The 25,731-nt window shown below is 33.0% G+C and overlaps 2 protein-coding genes across 7 annotated transcripts; both read left to right on the forward strand.

Annotated features, from left to right (window-relative positions):
• The first annotated feature begins 3,871 nt into the window (after positions 1–3,871).
• LOC113847357 lies at positions 3,872–6,134 on the forward strand. The gene has a single exon (XM_027476413.1). The coding sequence runs from the start codon at positions 3,999–4,001 to the stop codon at positions 5,184–5,186; it is 1,188 nt and encodes a 395-aa protein (XP_027332214.1). The 5' UTR covers positions 3,872–3,998; the 3' UTR covers positions 5,187–6,134.
• Positions 6,135–7,407: 1,273 nt separating this feature from the next.
• Positions 7,408–25,366, forward strand: LOC113846175 (protein ALWAYS EARLY 3). Of its 6 annotated transcripts, none has more exons than XM_027474154.1 (21): positions 7,408–7,600; positions 8,953–9,178; positions 9,446–9,544; positions 9,709–9,771; positions 10,400–10,477; positions 11,472–11,658; positions 12,269–12,516; positions 12,604–12,985; positions 14,557–14,634; positions 16,333–16,544; positions 16,661–16,711; positions 17,612–17,692; positions 17,771–17,938; positions 18,032–18,210; positions 18,709–18,991; positions 19,545–19,778; positions 21,367–21,528; positions 21,648–21,791; positions 21,899–22,123; positions 22,629–22,907; positions 24,702–25,278. In XM_027474154.1, the coding sequence occupies exons 2-21, from the start codon at positions 9,047–9,049 to the stop codon at positions 24,864–24,866; spliced, it is 3,450 nt and encodes a 1,149-aa protein (XP_027329955.1). In that variant the 5' UTR covers positions 7,408–7,600; positions 8,953–9,046; the 3' UTR covers positions 24,867–25,278. The 6 variants fall into 6 exon arrangements, with proteins under 6 accessions (XP_027329955.1, XP_027329956.1, XP_027329953.1 ...); XM_027474155.1 differs by having other exon boundaries at positions 7,409–7,600; positions 12,269–12,328; positions 12,422–12,516; positions 17,612–17,938; positions 24,702–25,310; XM_027474152.1 differs by having other exon boundaries at positions 7,409–7,600; positions 12,607–12,985; positions 17,612–17,938; positions 24,702–25,366.
• Positions 25,367–25,731: the final 365 nt, after the last annotated feature.

A 25,731-nucleotide genomic window follows, 5' to 3' on the forward strand; every position in this document is an offset into this window, starting at 1 on the left:
GCAAATAAACAATGCATTCAACTGTTTTTTAGCTTAGTATTAAATGGTAATTAAGAGTGATTTATAATGTCTGATCTCTGGTTTCAGAAAATATATTTTATCATTGAATAAAAATATTTTGCTTCTTTTTTTATTTTTCAAACAAAGTATAATTAGACAGCAAATGTTGCGACAGTTCGTACATGTTAAAAGTATTTTAAAAGGAAACCAAAATGGCCAATGTGCCAGACAAATTATATATATATATATATATATATATATATATATATATATATATTTTAAAGCACTCGGCACTTTATTTTCAGATTTATTTTGATTAGACAGTTAATAATAATATGTGATGAGTGTTTATCGTTAGTCATTTACTAAGTATGTCCGCTATGCGTCATCTATCTTAAGTTCCTTCGAGATCATTCTTCAAAATCAAAATACTAACAAAGTCAGTTAATAATTCTGGGTGCTTAAATTAATCTTAGAAATAATTTGCCTTAATATACCATATAAAAATAGGTTGAAGTTCCCATTTTAATTATTTTGGGTAAGGTGAGTTTCCCATTTTACGTTAACATGGTAAATATTTATACATTTACAATATTATGTCCAATACAATAAAAATATAATACATGTTTGTATATATGATTACGGAGATACATCTAAAAATTATAAAAAATAAGTTTGATTTTCAACTACCCAATATGCTCAATTAATCTAAAATTACGAGTGAAAGGAAGAGTTTCACCCCATGAACCTCTCAAGCATTAACATTATACCAAAATGCAGGCCAACGTAAGATGCATAAAACTTATTTTATTAATAAATATAAAATGCAATTATTTATTATCAATATCAGAAGTTATTTTATAGTCTCTAGTAGGGCAACCCAGTTATAGAAATTGAGGTACTTTTTCCCTCTCACATATACAGTTGTACATGTAGTTTGAAGCTGATGATTTTGTTGTTGTTTAGTAAAATTAAAACTAAAAAATGTTAAAATGCATTAGCTAGAAATATATTTAAGTTCTTTTTTTCTGTTATCGAGATTGAGAAAAATAAGCACCTAATATTTATAAGGTTAAGAAAACTACGAACGTCAAAACTTAATCCCTAATTGGTAGGTCATAGGTGCCTCAAGCTAGGCAACATTTGAGAATAACTGGGATAGTACCATGCAATAGGTGGCATTGTCGGTGAGCTGAACGAGAGAGTTTGATATATTCGATAAGATGGTATGATCAATTTTATTTAGGTTTGAAATTAAAAAGTCAATTTCATTGATAAGGTCTTAAATTAAAAACTTTTAGATAACACACATTGATCATTTATTTTATTTGCAATACCGTTTCTCTGTTGGATCAACACAGAATTGACCTTGAGAGTACAAGTTACATGATAAAATACACTCCATGCAAAACTAACCAAAACATGTATTATAAATTATAACCAAATTTAAATGAATTTCAATGTATGTGTAATATACACAGCTTAATTCACGATACATGAATAAACATTTAGCTCTGTATTATAAGTAGGATATCTATTTTTAATGATACAGTTTTTAAAACCCTTGTTTTCTTGATTGAGTTACATAATTTATTTTTAAAAAAATTTCATTAAAGAGAAAGATCATGCTATATTTTAAGATGAGAAAATTTGTCAGACTCAATAAATATCTGTGCAAAATTAATATTTATCTTGCATCATAAATACGAGTAAAGATTTGAGAGTCACGAAATTTCAATATTAATTATCTTTTTTTTATTATTTAAAATTATATAGCTTTTTAATGCTAATATTGCTCAATTTATACACGTTATATTTATATATGTTTTTTCTTTTCAGACGAACCTAACTTTAAAACTGTCTCAATCTTAGTGAATCATTGTAAAAAATTAGACTCGATCAAGATTTAAACAACATTTCTTTTAATTAAATTTGATGTAGTTTGTTTTTAATGTTAAAATGACGTGAATCTCAATCTAAATATTGGTTTTAAAAGACATACAAAAAACGACATTGATTTAATTTTTGTGTCATTATAACTGCCCTGTTTTGTGGTAATAATTATATGAATTCTTTAAATAAAATTTAATTTAATTGTATGCAGATTTTAAGTTATATAAGAATTGTCTCACGTACTTTTTATTCCTTCGCGTTAATTAAATCCTGAATTTAATTAAATTTATTAATTTTGTTGCTGAATATTAATATTTTCTTTCACAAAGAGTTTACTCTCCTTTGAATAAGTACTCATTAAATTAATAAATTGAGAATTATTATTAATGTTGGTTACCCATAAAGATTAATATAATTTTTTTAACCGCAGAATAAATTTAATCAAATAAAAAATAAAAATTTAGATATAAAAAGTTAAGGATTAAAGGTATAGTCTTCTTATATTTGAAGTTGCGGCTGTTATTTTGTGGCGTGGGAAAGTGGATGGCACGTGGTCCCAACGCGCGTTTGTGGCGGAAAGATTTTAAAAACGTGAGGGGGAGTGGGTGACAGTGAAGGGCTGAGATGAGATGTGAGGTAATGAACGGACGGCAGAGATGTATTTGAAGATCCGATGGCGCAATTACTCCGTTTTTTGGACGCTTTCCCACTCACTCACCCATATGTCGGCCAGATATTTCTCCTCAACTTTTACCATTCTTCATTTAATCTCTCTCTCTCTCTCTCTCGTTTTAAACTTTTATTGAATTGGGATTATATGCATATATTTCTATACCAGTATTTATTGATTCAACTGTCAATAACAATTGAGTTTCTTTAAATAATGTGTTACTACATTCAGGTTTTCTAAATTAACTTAATTCCAACTAATTTTCATTAAAAACAACTTCCACTTGCTAAAAAACTTAAATACAAACATCCTCATCATCGTTAATAGATTATGTCTACAACTATAACTAACAGTTATTATCACACAATGTTATATATATATATATATATATAAACTCAATTCTTATATAATTGAGTTTTTTTAAACTCAAGACTATTGATAAATAAATAAAAAAACTTTACATCTCTATAATACTTAAATATGGCGTCAATTCACAAAATCGTTAATATGGGTTGTTTAAGATGAAAATACAAGATGTCGGATTTGTTCTAATAAATCAAAATCAGTAAGCAAAATTATAAAATTTGACGTACAGAACACTGTGGGCCTAAAGAAAAGGTCCAGAAGACTTTAGTTGGGCTCGATCCATAAAAGAGGTTGAATTGTAGCCCATAACTCTGTCTTTCATTCCAAACGGATATCTTAGTCTTACTATGATCTCTTACCAACTAGATGTCAACACGAGTAGTGCAGATTAATAAATATTTACCAATTATGTAGGATTTTATTTATTTATTTTAGTGAGAAAATATTTCTTTTATTTACTTATTTTCATGTTTCGTTTTTTTAAATTTCTATAAGGAATGATGCTTTTTTCTTTTATGGTGGAACGATGAACAATTTTATATTTCCATAAAAATATAAAATTTTGTTTTTTAATTCAATTATTGACTTTGATTTCTTTCCTCCTGTCACTTGAATTTTGAGAAAAGTACTCTGAAAAAAAAATAAAAATCCAACCAAACACGTTTTAACATTAATCCATAATCTTTTTTTTTTTTGTTGCTATAGTCGTTTTAAAAACATAATTTCTAAACACATATTAACATGTTTTGAAACAAACATGACTTAACCAAATAAACAAAAATACAAAGAAAATAACTTTTCTAGCATTCTATCTTGACCTGCAAATGGATAAAAAAAAGAGATGCAATAAAACAATAACAAACAAATCTAAAAATTTGTAAAATAAAAAAATACAATACCAGTCATAAATATAAACAATATTTTCTTTTAAAATTTAAGGTCAAAGTAAAAAAAGGGAGCAATACAGTAACGGATCATCCCCTCCCAATTCCATGCCCTAGTCAAATTTTCCGTTTGCCTTTGTTTTTCAGTGAGGCTCTCTGCCATCATCGCCGTTCTCATCTGAAGCATGTACATTTCGAACACATACAAACCCTTTCTCCACCCAAATCGCATTATCGCATTCACAACAACATGCCAAACACTGAAATTTCACCCTCTTCTTAATCTCCATCTTTACTCACCAACACCAACACCTTCATCCCTATCCCTCAGATTCAAATTCACCACCACTTCCGACCCACACTCTTTCACCGTCTCTTATCTCGTCAACAGCTGTGGCTTCTCCCCAGAATCTGCTCTCACAGTTTCCCAAAAGTTCCGTCTCAACAATCCCCAAAAACCCGATTCAGTTCTCGCCTTCTTCCGTAACCGTGGCTTCTCCAATTCTCAGATACACGGCATTATCAAACGTCAGCTTCCGCTTCTTCTGTCTGACCCCGACAAGGTTCTCTTGCCAAAGTTTGAATTTTTAGCCTCAAAAGGTGTTTCTAGAGCCGACATTGTTCGCATGGTTAGCATCGGTCCAAGATTCCTCTCCAGAAGCTTGGAGAATCATATAGTTCCATCGTATGAATTTGTAAGAGGGTTTCTTCAATCTGATGATCAACTCATTGCTTGTATGAATCGTAATTCTTCTTTTTTGTCTGATGGTCGTTTTGCACTTAACTCCGAATTGTTGATTGATAATGGAGTTAAACGTTCAGACATTGCTAAGTTGCTTCGTCGTTGGCCTAGTATTTTATGCTCTGCTAATTTGTTAAAGACTATTACTGAATTGAAGGGAATGGGTTTTGTTCCCTCAACTTCTTCTTTCTGTGTGGCTTTGCTTGCAAAAAGGACTGTGAATAAAGCCAAGTGGGATGAGAAAGTTGAAACCTTTAAGAAGTGGGGATGGTCGCAGGAACATGTTCTTGAAGCGTTTAAGAGACAGCCTTATTGTATGTTGTCATCAGCTGATAAAATTAATGCAGTGATGAGTTATTTTGTTAGTCAGTTAGGTTGTGATTCCTTGGAACTTGTTAGATCTCCTGTGGTTTTTCAGTTGAGTCTCCAGAAGAGGCTTATTCCAAGGGCTTCGGTGGTGGATTACCTTAACTCCAAAGGTCTGCGGAAAAAGGATGCTAGCATGACTACACCGTTTGCCCTCCCTGAGAAATTGTTCCTCAAAAGGTTTGTGAAACGTTTCAAGGAGCATTCTTCTCATTTGTTAAAGATGTACGAGAAAAATATGAACAGGGAGAACACTTGCTTATAGCATTTGCCAAGTACGTGAGTTCTTATCTTTGTTTTGTCAATCCCTTGAGATGAATCATGTCTATGTCTACCAAAAGTCAGACTAACAATCATGCCAGCTTTTTTACATCATTTCTTATTTCCCAGGAGTTTTCTAAATCTTGAAATTTGTTATATGTTTTCCTACAGAAGTTAGTTGAAGAAAAAAAGAAGGGAGATATTGGAATTGGATGTGCAATATCCCTGGAGAATACATTATTGTTTAAAGGAGTCTGACATACATTAGTATTAAGATGTTATTGTGTAGATTACCCATTTTAGCCTAAACTGGAAGTTGCATGTTACCTGCGGAGAGATGTATGAAATTGTTTGCCTTGTCTGTCGAAGTCCAGCGTCCAATGTTCCTACCTTTGAGATGAAAAAAACAGCTTCATAAAGCAGGTAAAACAGCTTGGATGTGGGTATTTCAGGTGAAAAAAATAGAGCATTCGACAAAGTTAAGGCAAATAAGTGTTGACTTGAAAGATTATTTGTTGAATCAATTGCTTTCTGATATTTATTTCTGCATATAGACTGCTGTTCTTGGTCAAATTCTGTCTTCTTTATGGGGAGAATGATATTCTTGTCACCCCTCTAGCAGGTTCTTCTGTGTGATTTATTTAATAAAGATTGCTGCTTATTTCGTTATATCATATTCACCCTTCCCCGGAAGAGTGTTTAGCATAGAGTTCCAGGTTTTGTTAAATGTTCGGTTGAAGTGAAATAAGCTGACACGAAAGAAGCTCTTTGTCTACTGAGACAAAACACCCAGTCCTCCTAAAACAGATATGAAACTTTTCCGACTAGCTGTTTTTATTTCGTAGTAGGTGACTGTTTTCTGTTTGGTTTATTGTAAATCGAGGACGACTAAATAGTAGGATGTATTTTTAAATTGCATGGTTCAATGTTCATAGCAGAAATCAGAGCTTTTTTTTTTCTCGGCAATTGTCCTATTGTTTCTTCACTTCCTATATCAATACCCAGAATGTGATTATTTGAGCTTTTTATGCATCATTCATAATTAGCTTGGTTTGTGGCAAAAGTAATTCCTCGTATTTTCTTTCTTTAAGAAATGCAACTTCACTCAGAGTTCGAAGAAGTAGGTGCTCTCGAACGAGCAAAAGGGTCAAGGCGTTGATTAAAGAAAACGGTGAACTATAATGCTCTCCAATTCTCAACTAATGTTCATGCACTTTATCATGTTTGTAAATATCACTTACATTTTGAAATAGTGCCCAATTTGATCTGCTTCAGGCGAATAACAATTGATCCAAACCAAATGTCCTTGCCAAGTGAAGTGCTGAACTAGGTACCATAATATGAATTTCTCTGCAAATGTTACCTAAGCATAAGGGGAGTCTAATGATGTGTTTGCATTCACATTTAGATAGTTGGAGATCATATCAACTCCAAACGAGAATCGTGTATGGTTTTAACTTGAAAAATTGAATCAATCCATAGGTATGAACTGCCAAGCCATTTTGTTATGGGATCTTACTTCGCAGTACTCCAAACGAAAAGTTGAATTGAAACAACTTAATTATTTATTATTTAGAATATTTTATAATTTTAAAATTCTTTACCCAAATACAACTTTTAGTACAAGGTAATTTTAGTAATTTGATAGCCTTGATAAAGAAACGAACTTTCGATAACGATCAGAGAGCATAAACAATGAAAAATTCAATATCATTATTTGTTAGTAATTATTAAATTGAAACAACGAGGCTTCAAAACCTCATGCCATCATAAAAAATTAGAGTGACAATCTTTTTCCATTTTTTTAAATTATGAATTAATCTCACCGTGTTAAACTTAAAAAAGCTCCATATCCTTTCAATTTACGGATAAATGATAATTTATGCACGCTTTGTTTTGTTTTTTTAATTCATTATGTCCTATCATCTAGTTTTATCATTGTAACTGATTTTTCGTTGAAGTAATTACAACCAGAATAACTGGGTTAGGAAGGCAATATACTAGTATATTATTTAAATGATTGTCAAATGCTTTTCCAAAATTGTGATGTTAAACACAAAGAAACGGTAAAATTTCCATATATATATATAGAGAATTAAGTTTCAACTACTAGTTAAAGCCCATGTTCTTGTTTGCGGTCAGAGGCGTTTTTATTTATTTATTAATTTTATTGTGGAGTGGGGGAATAAATTTTAGGGCGTTATTTGAAGAGTAGAGAAAGTAACAAAAGAAGAAAATAAAAATGGTACTATTATTTTAAATGTTCGCGGTTATACCCTCGAATTCATTTGTTTAGTTTACGCGAACAACACAACACCATCAACTCGGAGTTGTTCATCATCCTCTTCTCTTCATCCACCGGCTTTGGATCCCTCCCGCACATCAATGTTAACAATCCACTCAGATTCTCTTTGATCGGTGAGTTCCCCTTTCCTCCTCTCTCGATTTTCTTCACTTATTTTTCAACTTCCTTTCACTCATTTTTCTCTTTGCAAATGACGAGGGCTTTTCTTCTTTCTCACATTCCCAGTTTCAATTACGCTTCCTTTCTTATTCTTCCTCAGATCAGAGGCCTATTTTGGTCGAATATCCCAATTCCCTGTTTGGTTTCGAGTTTCTGAACTAAAATGCCGGATTCAGTGGGTCTTAGGGATAAATTAACTGAATCGCCTCATCTCAAGTTGTGGATTCTGAGTTGCTTCTTCTTCTACGCACCCGCACTTCCTACTCTTTCTTTTTCTACTTGTTTCTTTCTCAGCTGCTAAACTGCAGTTGAGTTGTGATTTTTCTTTTGCTCGTTTTCACTGAGATTTCTCCCTTCTCGTTTACCTTATCGCTGAATTGAAATTCAAGCTTCGATATGGATTTTCTGTTAGTTGTTGTTATGTCTGTATGTTTGTATGTTTCTGAATTTTGATTGGTGGAAGGCGGTGAAAGAAGTTCGTGCAAGTGATTTGAAACGAGGAATGTTTGAGATTAGAGAGTTTAGTATATGTTTCAGCGTTCTGTCTACTTTTTTGCCAAAAGGTTGTGCTGATGCTGTTAAAGACTTGGAATTTTGCATCTTCTCTTCCTTTGGAGGAGGTAGGTGGGGATTTGGACTTGGAAAATCTCTGAATAAGAGTAGTTTGGTGGATTCCGGGCTAAGGCCTGTTGTCATTGTTGATCCTTATGTGTGCACGCTCTTCCGGTAAAGGGAAAGAGCAGTTGGACCTCCTTATACTTCTTAACTAGCTTGTCTGGTTTCTGGAATATTTGATAAAAGGATGAGGAAGTATCTTGTTATTTGATTTTTTTTTTATTATGTATTCGTTCCAATATTGTTTTTATTTGATCTTTATATTCTTTCAAGTTTTAGAATATTTCCATTTTTTATTGTGATCTCTATATATTGACCAAAGTAAGTGCTATTTCTTACAACATATCCTTGATTTATTTAGTGTTAAGTTTTTATTGTCTCAAGTGTTGTTTTTATCTAACTGAGTATTTAGACTCTAATTTCTGTTCAACTTGTAGTTCATCTTAGTAGATTCTGCTACTACCTGATCTGGTATACACGGATAAATGTTTTGTAGTTAATGTGACACTTAAGTTGGCAATTATAGCTTGAACTGTAGCGTTTTCATGGTATCCTATGATTGTAGCTTTAAAATCCACATTATATATGCAATCAAAACAGACTTATTTTTTTGTGAATACCCACTACCTCATTGCACAATATGCTATGCTCTTCATTAGCAGACTTCAGGCTATTTGCTTTTGGTTTGCAGGATGCATCTTATGGGTTTTGAACCTATGATTCCTCATCAATATTATTTTTAGAGGGAGAGAAGGTGCCAATTCTGATCATCAAGGAAATTAGTCATGCCCCCTTCTAGGAAATCTCGAAGTGTAAATAAGAGGTTTTCTAATGTTCGGGAGGCTGCATCTAATAAAGATAAAATTGCAGAGAATGCTAGCAAGAATAAGCAGAAGGCAAGTCCTGGTATTCAGAAGGTGAATATGTTTCTCTACTTCTTTGGAAAGAATATTTTTTTCATATACATGTACTCTGTTATAAAAAGCGAAGGAAAAATTTGCCCTCTGTTATTTATTCTTTTTACATGAGTGCTCCTGTTGAGAAGTCACCATAATTCCTTTTTAACATTTTGTTGATATCAAAATAGGTGTTATTTTATTTTATAAGTTTGTTTAAATATGGTCAGGCATTATAAATTCTTTTTCTTACCTTATAATTATTTTTCAAATTTCAATGATATGCAGAAGAGAAAATTAGCTGACATGTTAGGGCCACAATGGAGTAAGGAGGAGCTTGAGCTTTTCTATGAAGCTTACCGTAAATATGGGAAAGATTGGAAGAAGGTCAGTTATAGCTTTTAATCATGAGGTGCTTCTTATTAAATAAAGGTTAAAGATAAAGGTTGTGTCTTGTTTTGTGAATATACCTTTTTTGTTGCATTGCGATTTCCCAGTGCCATCTTTTTACTAAACTTGTTCTTCAGTAACATTTTTACCTATGTTGACAGGTTGCTCTTGCAGTACGTAATAGATCTGTGGAAATGGTAGAAGCACTGTACACTATGAACAGGGTAAGTGTCTGACAGGCTTCAACATCCTAGTTAATTTGCTGATATTTATAAAATTCATACACCATGTATTCACTCTTCACATTGATAAAAATTTCTAAAGCACATACTGAACATTCACATATACAGATATACAGTATACTTAGGGTGTGTTTTGTAATTTTCAACATTTCCTGTATTTTTCAATACCCCTTCTGGAGTTGTTTTGTATCTTCTCCTATACAACTAGAAAACAAGGTTTTCAACCCTTCACAAGTTCTGTTTTCAACAAGTGAATGCTTTAAATTTTTTTTTCTTGAAATGTGTATATGAAGAACAAAAATGGAGTTAGAGAAGTGAAAATGTCATGCTGAAAAAAAATGTTCAATCCTTTTGTGGATATCTGTCTTAAATATTTGAGCAGTTATTGCAAGATTCATTTCTTGGTGATATTTTCTCCTATCCGCAAAATCTATGGCTTTACCCCCTTCCCCTCCCCCTCCTAAGAAAAAAAACTTAAATTTAATTCAGAGTTTCAATAAAGTTTCTCTACTTTATGTCATTGCTTAATGGATACATATCAATAGTGTGGGTTTTAGTTAGTGTAGCATATCATTTACAAAAATATGCTAATCTTTGGGTTTATTTTTAGGCATACTTATCTCTTCCAGAGGGTACTGCTTCTGTTGTTGGACTGATAGCAATGATGACAGATCATTATAGTGTACTGGTAAGAATGAATTCAAACTTTTGGCAAGTTTTAGTGAACATTTACATTGCTCTTACTGTTTTTGTAACATTCTTGTGGCTGCTATCCAGTTGTCTATTTGTTTTCCTTTTTAGCTGTGATATTAAAGATTCCCTCTCCTCATGACAAATCTTTTTCCTAAGTTGCGTGATGAGAAGAAACTGTATTACTTCAAAACTAGTCACTCTCAATATTGTTTTAAACAATTTTTTTTTATAATTTTTTCAATGAGTTTTGCCATTCAGTTCTGTGAAAATATGGGTATTATGATTGAAATTTTTGTACTCTGCAGTTTCATTTGACTCAGTTATAATGGAAATCTAAGGAGTCTCTTTTCTATAAAAAAAAATACATCCACATGCTTGTCAATGAATATAAAGGAAACTGTGGTCTTTTATTTTTCTTGAATTGAAAAGGATATATGGTTGCTCGAGCAGAGTTTTTTGACCAATAGACTAAGGTTTTATTTATTTTTATAATGATTTAGTGATATTGATTGATTGTACAATGTTATGCAGAACATCTCTATATATAGACTCTTAATAGATTATGTGGGAACTATTTCCTAGGCAAAGAGTAAATGGCTGTGACTTCCTAAATAATAATTCCTATGAAAACTAAATATATCTGACATGGGATGCATGAATTCATTTAACATATGATACATTACTGTATATTCTAGCAAGGGGTAAACACTGGCATTAATTAGCTTTTGCCTATTTAAAGCTGTGTTTGGGAGGTAATAATTTGTTTATTGATCTGGAACCTCTGCCTTCCCAGTACCCTACTGCCCAGAAAATTAATCAATAAAAGAAGATAAATTTTGTTCAATTCTTAAGGGTTTTAAACTATATTTGGTTTAAGTTAGTACTTACCATGGATTATGTTATAAATTTTGTATAAATTGTGATAGGTAACACAGCTAGTTTTTGAGAACTGTTTACAAGAATTAAAATCCTAGTATTTTTATTGGCAGGGAGGAAGTGACAGTGGAAAAGAAAGCAATGACGATGCAGAAATAGCTAAAAGGTCCCAAAAACGTTTGCGGGGAAAGCAGCTAAATGACAATAAAGCATTAGATGGACACTTTTCAGATCATTCTCAGTCACATTCTGTTGCATCAGGTGATGGTTGCTTGTCATTGTTGAAGAAGAGGCATTCTGGTGGGTTAATATGTAAAAACTCGTGAACATTATTGTTCCTCAATTCTTTCATGTATCTCTGCATTTGTTTTGGTTTTTCAACCATTAATTGTTGCATTAAGATAGAGGAAAAATGGATAATTTTTCCTTACACTCAATGTTGGGATTGTTGGCCCAAGTGACGAATTAAGGGAAGGGGATTAGTTATTGGATCTTGTTAAGAGGCCCAAAGTGTGGAGGGTATATGTGAGAAAGAAAAAGAGCAGTGGGGCCAAAAAGGAATTTAATACATGAGTTATTTAGAAGGGGCATGATAAGAGTAAGAGGTGAGATTTGTCGGAGAAGAGGAAAAAAAGTAAGTTGTTACATTCTGTTAGAGGGAGCAGTAAGGCAGAATTCCAATCAATTGGGATTTCTGTAGAAGCCATAGGCTATGGTTATGTGTAGTCACCTTTTGTTGATATTCAATAATACTTGTATCTCAGTTTCCATCAGTCAACATGTCAGGGTGCATATCTTTGAAGATATTGTTATTCTTTTATATATAGTTAGATTCTTGAGGGGATTTTCTCTTGCTTAAGTAAAACCTATTAACGATCTTACCTTTGGTTGTTTTCTGATATTGTTTCAGGAATTAAGCCTCATGCTGTAAGGAAAAGGACTCCCCGTGTCCCTATTTCTTATTCTATTGGTAAAGATAATGGGGAGAAGTTTTTTTCATCTGTCAGGCAGAGCTCTAAACAAATGCTTGATACTAATGATGTTGCTCATAAGATTGCATTAGCATTAACAGAGGCTTCACAAAGAGGTGGCTCTTCAAAAATTTCTGGATCACCAGACAAGAAAAGCATTCCTTCACCAGGTCTGAAAAGTGGGAAGGTAATAAGTTATTTATAATACAACATCAGTTGTCTTTTTTCTGTTATTTCTTTAAAATGAATATTTACTCTAGGCTGTTACTATCTTCAGCGTGCTAAATCAGAAATAGCTGGAGGCAAGTTTTGCAATTCTGACTTGGATGATGGTAGTTCTGAGTTGAGTTTAGGAAGCACAGAAGGCGATAATGGGGATTATTCTAGAAAAACAATTCATCAGAGCGGTAGAGGAAATACTGGAAGAGGAAGGAATCAGGAAAAGAGAATAAAACAATATGGAAAGAATTTAGAACCAGAGGAAAATTTAAATAAGCATTTGAATGACATAAAGGAAGCTTCCAGTGGGACAGATGATGGTAAAAATCCAAGTTTTATCAAATCCAATTTTGACACAGATTTTTCTTATGCAAAAAATGCAAGGTCCTCTTACAAAGGTTCCAGGAAGAACAGTAAAAATCTACAGATTGAGAAAGGTATTTAGTAATTGCTTTAATTCGCCTTCGTCATAAATTTTCTTTTTGAACTGATATCTTTACAGAGCTTGCTATTTTAGTCATAGTAGTCAATCACGGATAGCGGCGCGGAACGGCTAACCTCAAAAATGCTATAGCGGGGATAGCGGTAGCGGGGTGACCGCTATTCTGAAGTTTTAATGCACACACATACATGCTGAAAAATATAAAGTTAATATACAAATTTGGAACAAAACAAAAAAGGAAAACACAAATTAGAGAAAGAAATAAATAACAAAAAGCAAAGTGTGCAGGAGTAGCCATTGCTTCTACTTGAAGCTTTGAAATTTGAAATAGAACAAAGTAGGGGAATCAAAACAGAAAAAGAAATAGAAAAAACAGAGAGAAAAGAGAAGAAATGAAAGGAGAAATGAGAGGAGAGGTGAGAGGAGAGCTGAGGAGAGAGTTGAAAGGTGAGTTGAGGGGCTAGGGTCTGCGAGAGGGAGGAGAAGATTCAAAAAATAAAAGGGGGCTGAAATCCCAATATTGCCCCCCCTTAAAAGCCCCAAATGTTAAAAAAACAAAGGGTAGATTCAGAATTTTTAAGCAGAACAGAATAGCGGCTGCTATAGTCGCAATTTTTGCTATTTTCAGCCGCTATTCGAGGCACGACAGCCGCGACACTGAACCGTGACGCTACAAGGTTGCCATAGCAGAACTATGCCGCTCCGCTCCGCTATGCTGCGATAGCGGCCGCTATGGCCGCTATTGATAACTATGATTTTAGTTTAATTCTACTAAACAAGAGTGGCAACTTTTCTGCCATAAAATAATTGAAAACAAGGCATCTTGGTGGTATCAGGTGTTTTTGTCCTTAAACAGGACATGCTGTATTTCTTACTTAAAAGGACACACGTTTCATTTGAGCATGATGTTCTAGTTATTATTTGCTTCTTTGGTTATGCCGCTATAGTGATAACTTTCTTTTAATTTTTTTTGTGATATGTTCTCATCTTCCAATTTGTTTATATATATACTTTTTGGGGGAATGGGAGCTAAATTTTGTTTGCCCCTGAAATATTAACATCCATAAGAAGTCTTTATAGGACTAGAATTTTATATGAAGATTTTGGCATGAAGTGAATTTGTATTACTTAAGCCTATTTGATTGTAGCTAAGAGTTTCATGATTTTAGTGCATTGGAGTTATTGTAGTTGATGATGTTTGAGCAGGCAAAGAAAATCAATTGGAGAGGAAACCTCTCTATCTGTTTTTTTATTTATTTATTTATGTTTTTCATCCTGGAATAGGTTTCAAGAGATTACTTTAATTAGATGTCAACATGATGCAACCTCTAGCATATTATTCCTTTTAAACTTTAAACTGTTATATAATAGTTAGACCTTAGATTTTTTTGAATGAGAATAGTTATAGATTTTGTTTGAATTTTTTCGTACTCTAAATAGTGTCTTTTACTATTTTCCCTTTACCATTTTCCTAGTCTCAAGTTTGTCTTGTTATTCCAATTTGAATTACAATTTTTTTAATGCATTCATCCTCCATTCCTTTCCCCTGTACTTCTCTCTTTGTAGATGAAGGTTCTGCTTTTGATGCCCTGAAAGCTTTGGCTGATCTGTCTTTGATGCTGCCAATAACAAACCCTTACACCGGTAAGAGATCTAAGTTTTATTTATAACATATAATATTATTTAACCTATTCCTTCTCCCTTCTCACATGGATAAATATAAATAAATAATAAAATTGCATGGACTACCTTCTAAAACAAGTGGTTATATGCACCAATCCTCATCCCTTTTTCACCCCATTAATTGACCTAAAAGCTGACATATCTGATCGTTCATTTACTCAATAATATACTTTTATCCATCATATATTTTTCTGTTTTGAGAGTAGAAGATGCCTAAACCTAAAGCTGTCTGCACATCACTCAATAATAGATGTGCATAATAATGAGTGTTTGGAGATGAATTGATAGTATACAGTTGCTATCTAACAAAGGAGATTTTATTACTGATCAAAATGGAAAAAAGTACGTAAATATACGAGGAATTCTCATAGCCTAGAAAAATTCCTTTGGCCCCAAGCTATAAATCATAGACTAAAAGGAAACAACACAACCCACACCCAATTAAAGTATTAATTGGATCCATAATCCTATCAGGAATGCTCAAACTTATAACTCATTAGTTTTTGCTTCAAACAGTTTTGTAAGGAAGCTATTGTAATACTTTGCTTTCTAAATTGAAAAAAAAGAAAAGAAAAAGGCTAACAGCCTCTTCCAAATCTAAAGGTCTCTCCTGACAACTGGTTTGCTTGTTCAAAATGGGAAGCTGATCGAAATCCTAAAAGAACCTTTAAAGGAATATCTTATGTAACTCCATTCCCCAATACATTTTGCTCATTAGTGTAGCCTGTCTACATCCTACTAGCTGCCTTTAAACCAACTGTCCTACCAATGTAATTTCAACATAATCCTTTTCTTAAAACTCTTGCCTTGAGACCTTTCTTTTGAGAACCAAATGATGTGTGAAATATTGCTTGAGAGACACCTCTCTAAGCTTTTTCATTTATAGGAAAAATGTGGACAAAGAAATCCTTATAATACAGGAAAGAATATGCAATATTAACACAATAAATCTAGCTTAATTATGTACATCAAAACTGGCCAGAAAACCATATTATTTCTATCATTCAATTAGAATTCAGTATGTTTATTTCTTTATTCTAACACATTCCAAGGTCTATCAAATTACAATTCAGATTACACAAAAGCTCAACAAGAATCACACGTAATCTCAACTATTTCTTCAGTAGTTTATCTAGGCTCACCTTTCAATCTGTTGAAGAATGTCAGAAATTCCCACATTGCCTGCCTCAATTACTGGGGTGCAATTTATATTCTTGTTGAGCAATTTCACTTAATGCTAATTGATTTTAATGATGAAATCTAACTTGGTATTAGAGCCTATAGCCATTTCTATTGCTTCATGGTTTGTGGGAGGGATCTCCACGGTTTGCTTAGTTTCAGTCACACATCACCTGGTTTGGTAGGCATCTGTGTAGGGGATTGTTGGAGTCAACAGCCTCAATTATTGGGGTGCAGTTGTTGGGTAACTTCAGTTAATGTCAATTGCCAATTGATTTTAAGATGAAATCTAACAAATAATATTTCACATCTTAACTTGTTACATATACTATTTTGTAATATGGTAATTTAAATTAATTTTCACATGCTTCTCTCAGTTGACATTCCTTTCCTTTTGGAATGTTTATTCTATTAGATATCCTTTTTCATCATACTTCATGGTTGTCTAAATCTTTCCATATAATGTTTTCTGTGTCTCAGAGTCATCTGCCCACCTCAAGGAAGGAAACCATGATGTTGTTGATGAATCTAAAATGGAAACACATAATGTATTTCCTAGGATCAAAACCACTGCTTCTAGTAAATTGAGCAAGGCTTTTTCTGATAATGGAGCTGCTGTTCCTGAAGCAGAGGGAGAACAACAGCTTAATGCAGGATTCAGGAAAAGGAAACAAAAATCGTTTACCCTGAAAGTAAGAATTGGCTATTTTCCAGCATTCAATTGCAAATTTTATGGTTTCTCACTTTATATTTTCTGTTTGATATTTGACTTGTACTATGCGAATAAAAAGTATCTTGTTTGTTGCAGAATGATGAAACTCATACTGGTTCTCAGTTAAGTGGTTCCCAGAAAACCAAGGTGTGCAGTTATTAGTTATTATTGCCAGCATGATATATAATTTGACTGTTATATCTTTTTCAAATGAGGTCTTTTGTTCTTTTTTCAATTGGGTGTGACTGGAACCTCAGGGTACTATTAATTTTGGGTGGAGAATGACTGTCTCACTTGTAATTTTTGAGAAGAGACTTATGTCTGAAGTGTGATAATTCCATTTGAAATTGAATCACTTGAAAACATTTGAAGTTTAAAGGTCATAATTAAAATTTAACATTATAAGGATGCAATTTGAAAGAGTAGTTAAATATAAGGATCAAATGTGGGTTGTAGCCAATTTAATGGGTGTTCATATGTACTGGTGATTTGCGTTTGTGGTACAGCATACTTGCACTCTAAGTTAATGACAAATTGGTTCCTCACTTTATCTTTGAAATGTAGTGAAAGTATGATCATGTTCACAACTACTGCATATTATTTATTTATCATTAAGTGTTTTTTCTCATAACAGTGGTAGACATAAAAACATCTATATTGCCTATTGTTTGAGATGTAATAAAACTATAGTGAGCCTTTACCTAACAGCTTAAGCTTGTACTAGAGCTGTGTAACAGGACCTGTTAGATATAAAACCTCTATAAGCTTTCACCTTAAAGCTTAAGTTGTTCAATGAAAGCTCAATAATATTTGTGACATATCATCTATCGTATTTTACAGGTTGCATTCTATTATAAACGTATTCTACTTGCTTACTATTTTTATTTTAACTTTTAGCAATTTTCTTTTATATTTTACTTTGTACTCAAATCCATGATGCCGCCTTGCTTTGCCATAAAAGTTTCTCTTGTACTAATTTGCAGTTGATGCTGTCTAGTATATTTTCTTGTACCTACTTACAGTGTCCAAATATTATCTTCATTATAGGCTGCTGATGAGGTGAAGAAATCCATGGTTAAAGGTAAGCGGTCATCTGTTAGTACAGCACATTCAAGACTACTGAAAATGGTGAAATCCCCAGGAAATATGTCTTCAAGCACTAATGACAAAGGGGAAAGGGATGATTCATCTTTTTCACCCATGAAGGTTTCGTCTACTAACCCAGTCAGTCAAGTAAACAGAGGAAGGCCAAGAAGAAAGATGGAAAAACCAAAACCAATGGCACAACAAGATTCGCTGGTTTGTGGAAATATTTTTAGTAGTCAACATAATAAATCCATTACTTCACTCGAAGATAACTCTTCTATTCACAAGGTTCATAATTTGTCATTTGTGCTCAGTGGTATCAATTGAACTTCTTTATCTTATATATGGGAAGGTATAATATTTCTTTTTTTGTTATCACAGGGAAAGCTTATTAATTGTTTGTCTTCATATCAAACACGGCGATGGTGCACTTTTGAGTGGTTTTATAGTGCTATTGATTATCCATGGTTTTCAAAGCGAGAGTTTGTGGAATATTTAGACCATGTTGGATTGGGTCATGTTCCCAGATTGACTCGTATTGAGTGGGGAGTTATTAGAAGGTATTTAATTCAAAATGCACATATGTTTTCTTCAGCCAACATTATATTTCATCGATGACTAACTAACATTTGAAAGTCCTTCTATGGAGCTTATAGAGAGGCTTGTGAAATGGTTTATGATTCCTACAAAGTCTTTTTAGCTTACTTATATGAGCTTCTTGAATCTTATCAAAAGTTAAGTTCTTTTCAATTTATTTCAATAAGTTTTATAGTTAAATTTATAACGGAAATTCTCATCAGAGTTTATTGGATAATTGTTTAATTTAGTTGTTTACCCAAATGTACCCAAGTCTATTACAGATGTAAACATATTCATATGCCTCCACTTGATGGCTTAAGCTTTTGGGTAGAGTTTGTCATTGACATGGTACTAGCAGCTTTATTACCAAATTCATGAGTTTCTATCTCTGCATCCCACGTTCTTATGATTCTTTTCTGATTATTTGGGTTGAGTTGACCCTGGACAAAGCACTTCATCTATGTGCTACTTTTATGCAGTTCTCTTGGCAGACCACGGAGATTTTCAGAGCAATTTTTGATAGAAGAAAAACATAAACTTAATCAATACCGGGAATCTGTTAGATCACATTATGCAGAAATTCTTGCTGGTACCAAGGAAGGGCTTCCTACTGATTTGGCCCAGCCTTTAATTGTGGGGCAGCGTGTTATTGCTATTCATCCGAGGACGAGAGAGATTCATGATGGAAGTGTACTAACTGTTGACCATTGTAGGTATCGGGTTCAGTTTGACCAGCCTGATCTTGGGGTTGAATTTGTCAAGGTATGGTTTCTTCTCTTTTTGACAATTGAAAATGGCAGGAATCTCATGCATTGGGCTGCCTTTATTATTACTACTATTAAAGGCCAGTCTTATACCCAGGATAGGTATTTTATAACTTCAAATGAGATGTTCACAGCATGCATTTAGGTGAGTGTGAGCAGAAATTTTGTGCTTTGTCCAAGGTTTGCTGTGAGTGCATGTACTAAAGTACCTATTGATGCTAAAAAGTTTGCAGCACTTTTGGAAGCACAAAGGAGGAATAAAAGACCAAATAAATTGGAGATTATACGATATAGCTTTTAAGGAAGGACTTTAGCCAATAAATACCAAGGAGATAAGGCTGTTCTGGAGATAGTGAATGATTATGGATTTTTCTTAATTTTTTATGTTATACCGAACACAGTTTGTTTGGTATATAGTTTTTGAATATCTGAATTGCTCTTCTCATCTTATTTGTCATCCTGTTTCCCTCTTAAAGTCATAAGAGAGTGTGATCAGTTCCCAATTTTTGCTCTGTTAATAACATAATTTGACCCATATTTTCGTATTGCAGGATATTGACTGCATGCCTTTTCATCCATTTGAAAACATGCCTACATCTCTGTTACAACACAATGTTACTTCTGCTCAAATACATGAGAACCTTAACGAGGTCAAGCTTAATGGGAAACTGAAACAAAGAAAGGTTGCCGAGCACACAATATTGTCCCCTAGTGACAACTCAGATAGCATAAAAAGTCTTTATATATCCTCCACTATGCCTGGAAGCAGTACTTTATCTAAAAAGGTACAAATATATTTTGAAATGGAATTTAGATTGTGTTTTATGGTGATTATTTGATTGTTTCAAATCCTTCAAGGTGTAAAATGAACATTGGTTCAGTTATCAGTATTTCCTACCTTGAAGAAATGGTTGCTTAATCAGTGGCCGAGCTAGATCGTCAGAAACACTATCATATATAAAGGATGGCTATTTCAGAAAAATAAATTAATAAAAAAATAATGTAAAATATAATATTTTAAAAGAATATGAAAATTGGAGGCAAAGGCCTCACTGTCACTGTACTAGGCATTGCCTCCAAACTTATTTATCAATAAAATATTGCCAAAAGATCATTTTCCTCCTTTTATTCTCAATGTTTTTTTTTTAAATACATAGATAACATTTTTGGATTTTGGGATTTAATTTTTTGAGGTTTTTGATATTCTTGCTCATATATCCTGATTCTTGTTACTCTAAGCGACTTAAAAAGTTCCTTTTTAACTTGATTGTTCATCAATTAGAGAGACAAGAAAGCAATAGGACTGAATATTTGAAGGTGATGACTCAAACACTATGATAGATACTAATTAGTTAGTTAAATGGATAGTTAGTCAGTTATGTTTATTGGTAGAAGAAATAAGGCATGTCACCTATAAATAATAAGGAAGAGAGATATCTTGTCATTTGAGAAAGAATTCAACTCTTAGAGAGTGGGGAGAGATTGGGATCTCTAGATTAACCTGAATATTCAATACAAATTCATTTATTTTTCTATAGTTCTGATATATTTTCTATTTACATCATGAATCTTTGCTGCAAACAATCAATGCAAGTGGTGATTCCCACATCATAATGTTCCTTTGGGAATAGGCTAAGGGTTAGCGCATAAGCACCCGCATGGGCAATAAGGTTGCGAATTATGATGGGTGGAATGTTAAAAGCCAATAAAATTGGAAGTATGGGATTTTAGAATGGAGTTTAGGGTTTTCACAAAGTTTTTATCACATTGTTAATGTTCAGTTCCTAACTGCTAACAAGTTGAATGCCCCTATTCTATCCTCTCCTACTGCCTAATATTCTAATTCCCTATACCTCTTAACAACTTTAGCCACCCAAGCAAAACTACACTAACAAACCACTCTCGGCTATCACTTAATGAGTTCTATTTGTCCAATTTCTTGTCAGATTCTACATAATAAGGCATGCTTTCTAGAGTCTCCCTTGTTTTGTATTGATATTTCAAGTCAACTCCAAAGTTAGAAACATACTCTTTATTTTTTTCATTTTATTTAGTTGGGTTTTCATAAGGATTTTTCTAACCTGTGGAACATTGTAAAGAATAAAAAGTTATATATAGAAAATTTTTATTAAAAATTACAGAATTTAATGTTAATTAATGCATGGATAGTATTAAATGTTATAAATTTCTATGAAAACTTACCTTATATAACTTTTTATCCTGTGTAACATTACACAGGTTAGAAAAATCATTTTCATAATGGTAATGTTTCTTCAAGTTGTTTGCTTTTAGTGGATAAATTCAGCTATTTTTATCATGAAAGGTCCCGGAGTCACTTGCTTGTCTTTTTTTTTTTTATCTTTTTTTTCTTAGGGATTTACTTCAAGCTCCAAATTACAACCTAAAGTTGTGTGCGGTGAGATTGGTAATGCCCAACTAGCATCAAGTTCTCAACCTTCCCTTCTTGAGCATGTCCATTCAAAAGAAGCTGACATATTAGCTATTTCAGAGCTGGCTCGTGCTCTAGACAAGAAGGTGTTGCCTAAATCATCTCTGTTTTCTCCATTGTACCTATTGTAATAATAAGAAAATATATTTCCTTCAAACATTTCTTTTTTAAATTGAGTTTTGAGCTGTTAATTTTGAACTTTTAGGAATTTGTATTGTCTGAACTGAAGCACATGAATGATGGGGTATCAGAAAGCCAGAAATACGGTGACAGCTCAGTGAAGGATTCAGAACCTTTTAAGAGGAATTATGCTTCAGTACTAAAGCAATTAACTGAAGCAAATGAACAGGCACGAATTTTCATGGACCACTTAGTAGATTTAAATCCCCTTGCTGTTTCTTTACACCTTCCCATTCCAGTATTTTACAATTGCATGAGTTGATTGCACTTCTGCAGGTTTCTTCTGCCTTGTTTTGCTTGAGGCAACGCAATACATATCAAGCAAGCTCCTCAGTTATGTCATTAAAGCCCATGGCCAATTTTGATGATCCTGGTGGTCAGGCTAGTTCTTCCAATTGTTCAGCTTGCCACAACCAAGAATCTATATTTCAAAGTCATATTGCTGAAATTGTTGAAAGTTCTAGAAGAAAAGCACGGACAATGGTTGTTCAAGCTACACAGGTAAGAAAGGCTGCTAATTGCATCTATTTAGTAAATGCAAGATGCAGAGTAAATTTTTTGTAACAAACTTAAAGAACACAGAGCACTTAATACTCGGTTACTTTTTATATAGAGTAATATTTGCTATTCAAACCAAATATTGTGAACTAAGTGTTTTTCTCATTTTTATATATAGCCTGAAACTGCATACACTGCACTGGACAGTCACAGCTTGGTCACCATCTATAAAAGGTCAAATACCTAAAAACATAAATTATTAAGGGGTTGATTAATATATAAATACAGGGTAAATTTTGAGTGGAAATATTCAGGAAATGTTCCTGCTGACGTTTGGTTAAAAGTTTACTGTTATGATAGGATTTTCCTCATGTTCCTAAATGAACCATACTCACAGCTAAAAGAAACTAATAACACGATCTTTCCTCAGGATATCATCTTTTATCTTCTGATGGACAATACTCTAGTGATGTACTTTGACTACAATATCTCATAACAACCATTGCAGGCAATGTCAAATTTAAGTAAGGTTGAAAGAATTGAGGATGCAATAAATTTTATGAATAACCGGCTTTCAGTGGATGACCCTACTGCATCAGCCACCACTCTTCTACCTGCAGATTCTCTCACTATGACTTCTCAGGATCAATTGACTGCCAGCACATTAAATCCCTTGGCAAGTTGTCAAGTACAAGATGCTGAACTTAACAGTTCATCTGATCCAAATGAAATGAAAATTCCCTCAGAACTCATATCTCATTGTCTAGCCACACTGCTCATGATTCAGGTAAATCACATACTGCTGAATTTGATTTTTACTGGAAGGATTCCCATTGTCAATCTGCCCTCACTACTTTTTGTTTGCTTAGTTGTTTGAACTTTGTATAATTCAACAAAACTTGACTTTATTTGTTTGTTTGTTAAATTGTTATGCGATATTTCCTATTTATGTAAGACAGACTTAACCATAAGATAGAGGGTGATTTGCATCAGCTGAAACTTCCTTGTTATATTTTTGAAGCTTCTATTCCAAAACATTGCAGTGGTTATTGTAAATAACTGTTTCTTTTATAGTATCAATACTGTTGAGAAAAGGGAACAAGAAACATAGGATAAATCCGTGTGTTTTTATTACACACCAGAACATATATTTACAATAAGAACTATTGATACACAGAATAAGAAGTAACAAAGATACTAATTTCTCTATTTGTACTATTACTATAATTACATAATTCCAACATACAATTACATTAACTAATTGCCTCCCATTATTTAGGATGAGATGCACTCACTTGTGTGGTAAATTGATTTTACCTGTACTACTTCAGTTTAGAAAATATGAACCTATGCTGAAAAGGTAAATGTATTTGTTTCAAATTCTCAATCATATAATATGACAAAGCAAACACCAAGGTGGAAAAGAAGGGAAGTGTGACATTACTGTATTTCTGCATGCACAATGTATCTGAAATTAGTCATATAATGTAATAGAACAAACAAAAAAAAATCACAGCATCATCTTCTAAACCAAAAAAGTGACTTTATGACAATGCCATATTTTACTTTCCTCTCTACAAATATGTTGTCATTATTCATTAATTAACTGTCCCAAAAGCTTAAGTTGCTAGGTAAAGACCCATGAATAGTTTAATGTCTAACAACCCTCCTCACACAAGAGTCCTTTGGGCTTGGAAGCATAAATGATACGTAGACTCACCTACCTAGTGTTGAAATCCAACTTTTATTAGAAGAATGGGAGCAATAAGGATCAAACTCTAGACCTCTTGGCCATAGAGGCTTTTCTTACCATCATGTCATGAACCAACTATCCCAAAAGCTTGAGTTTGGTGAAAACACACAAATGGTTTTATGTTATGATTCAATCATATAACCGGCATTTTTAAATCCATGCTTGATAGCCTATAACTTTTATTATCCTGTAAAAAAAACACTGGAATTGTCTTCAAAAATTATTGGTTCGTTTATAAATGGACAATGAATTTAAATACAACAATTTGGGTAATCAGGATAGTGATGCGGCTTGATTATAGCAGGTGTGGACCACTGGACACATCTGCTCATGGTGCACTGTGACATGCTAACTTGATTCTGATTTTGCTTGTTCTCTGAATCTCAGAAAGAGAAAATAATAGACAGAATATATTATTTGTTTCATTTATGTTCTACAACATTGAAATTTGCTTTAATATCTTCTGAATGTTTTCAATTTCAAACTTCCGATCTGTTTTCTATATACTATTTAAACATTATATTTATTCTGTTAATTCACAAATTGTCTTTTATTCAACAAAATCTTTTATACTTGGTTCCTTTTCAGCTTCTTATTCATAAAAGCAATCAAATAAGCCACCATTCTCAAAGTGAGCTTTATCTAAATGCCGTGGGACAAAAAAATAATTTTGAGCGTAGAGTTAGTTAGTAGTTACAGGTCAATTAAATGTTTAGTTATAGTTACAGGTCAATTAATATTTAGAGAATACATTCTTCAATCAGTTGTCCTATGTATTCAAGATTCTTTACATACACCCTGATATATCTTCAATAAAACAAAATGCAGAAGTGTACCGAACGACAATTTCCCCCAGCTGATGTTGCTCAGGTACTAGATTCTGCAGTCACCAGTTTGCAGCCACTATGTTCAAAGAATCTTCCAATATATGGTGAGATACAGAAATGCATGGGTATCATAAGAAATCAGATTTTGGCACTCATACCTACCTAGCTTGGACAACTTCCTATGGAGGCTCGTAAGACATACCTCCTTTGTTGTTTGTAAATCTGCAATACTCAGGTGTTAGTCTGGTTCATCTCATGGTGACAATGATTATTCCTATGGAGGCTCGTAAGACATACCTGCCTCCACTAGGACCCAGATATCCATATTAACATTTGGAGGGGAAAAGACTATTTATAAACTGTTTATACAAGTGCAGACGGAAGAAAAGGGAAGATTATTTATATACATCTCATACTCCTTTCTGATGTACATATTTTAAAATATCAAATCATAGTGAGGGACTAGATTGTAACAAGTTCAATTCAGCACCAGTACTTTGTGTATGATGTCTGCATGTTGAATGCCGTAAACTTTATGTATGCTATTGCTAAATGTGAACAGGCTGATTAGTATAAGTTCCCAAATTGTAATTGTAATCCTTTTCTTTTTTACACTGTCTTAATGCCTTGACATCCCAAATTTGAATCGATAACAATTCTTCAAGTATTCTAAAAATTTAGATATCTAAAAGGACTTATAAAAATTATGTATAATTTTTACTAGATTTTTTTTTAACTCATTTAAAGATTTATGATCAAAATTTATGGCATAAGTTCTTATATAAAAAAAAGCTTATTGAATAGGTATTTAATTAAGTTATATTTCAAATGCATCCTCGGTATGCATAGCTATGGCTTTGGTATGGATAGGGTTCAGTTTTAACATAACATTTTTCTGCCTTTTTGCTATATCGGGTTTTCTTCGAAAGGGCCTGTTTTTCTTGATTCTACTTCATGCAGCGCTGTTTCTTCTTGTTCCTTTGCATATCAGCCCAATTTTTTTTCTTGATCGACCATAGGCAGCTTTATTA

The sequence above is a fragment of the Abrus precatorius genome, unplaced genomic scaffold, assembly GCF_003935025.1.
Source record: "Abrus precatorius isolate BTA unplaced genomic scaffold, Abrus_2018 Scaffold8, whole genome shotgun sequence".
In the NCBI taxonomy this organism is placed as follows: Eukaryota; Viridiplantae; Streptophyta; class Magnoliopsida; order Fabales; family Fabaceae; genus Abrus; species Abrus precatorius.

Coding starts and splice junctions, on each gene's coding strand:
- LOC113847357 (XM_027476413.1), top strand. CDS start 3,999: ATGTACATTTCGAACACATACAAACCCTTTCTCCACCCAAATCGCATT.
- LOC113846175 (XM_027474151.1), top strand. CDS start 9,047: ATGCCCCCTTCTAGGAAATCTCGAAGTGTAAATAAGAGGTTTTCTAAT. Junction 17,939..18,031: donor ATAACTCTTCTATTCACAAG/GTTCATAATTTG, acceptor TTGTTATCACAG/GGAAAGCTTATTAATTGTTT. Junction 22,124..22,628: donor TGGTTGTTCAAGCTACACAG/GTAAGAAAGGCT, acceptor CAACCATTGCAG/GCAATGTCAAATTTAAGTAA.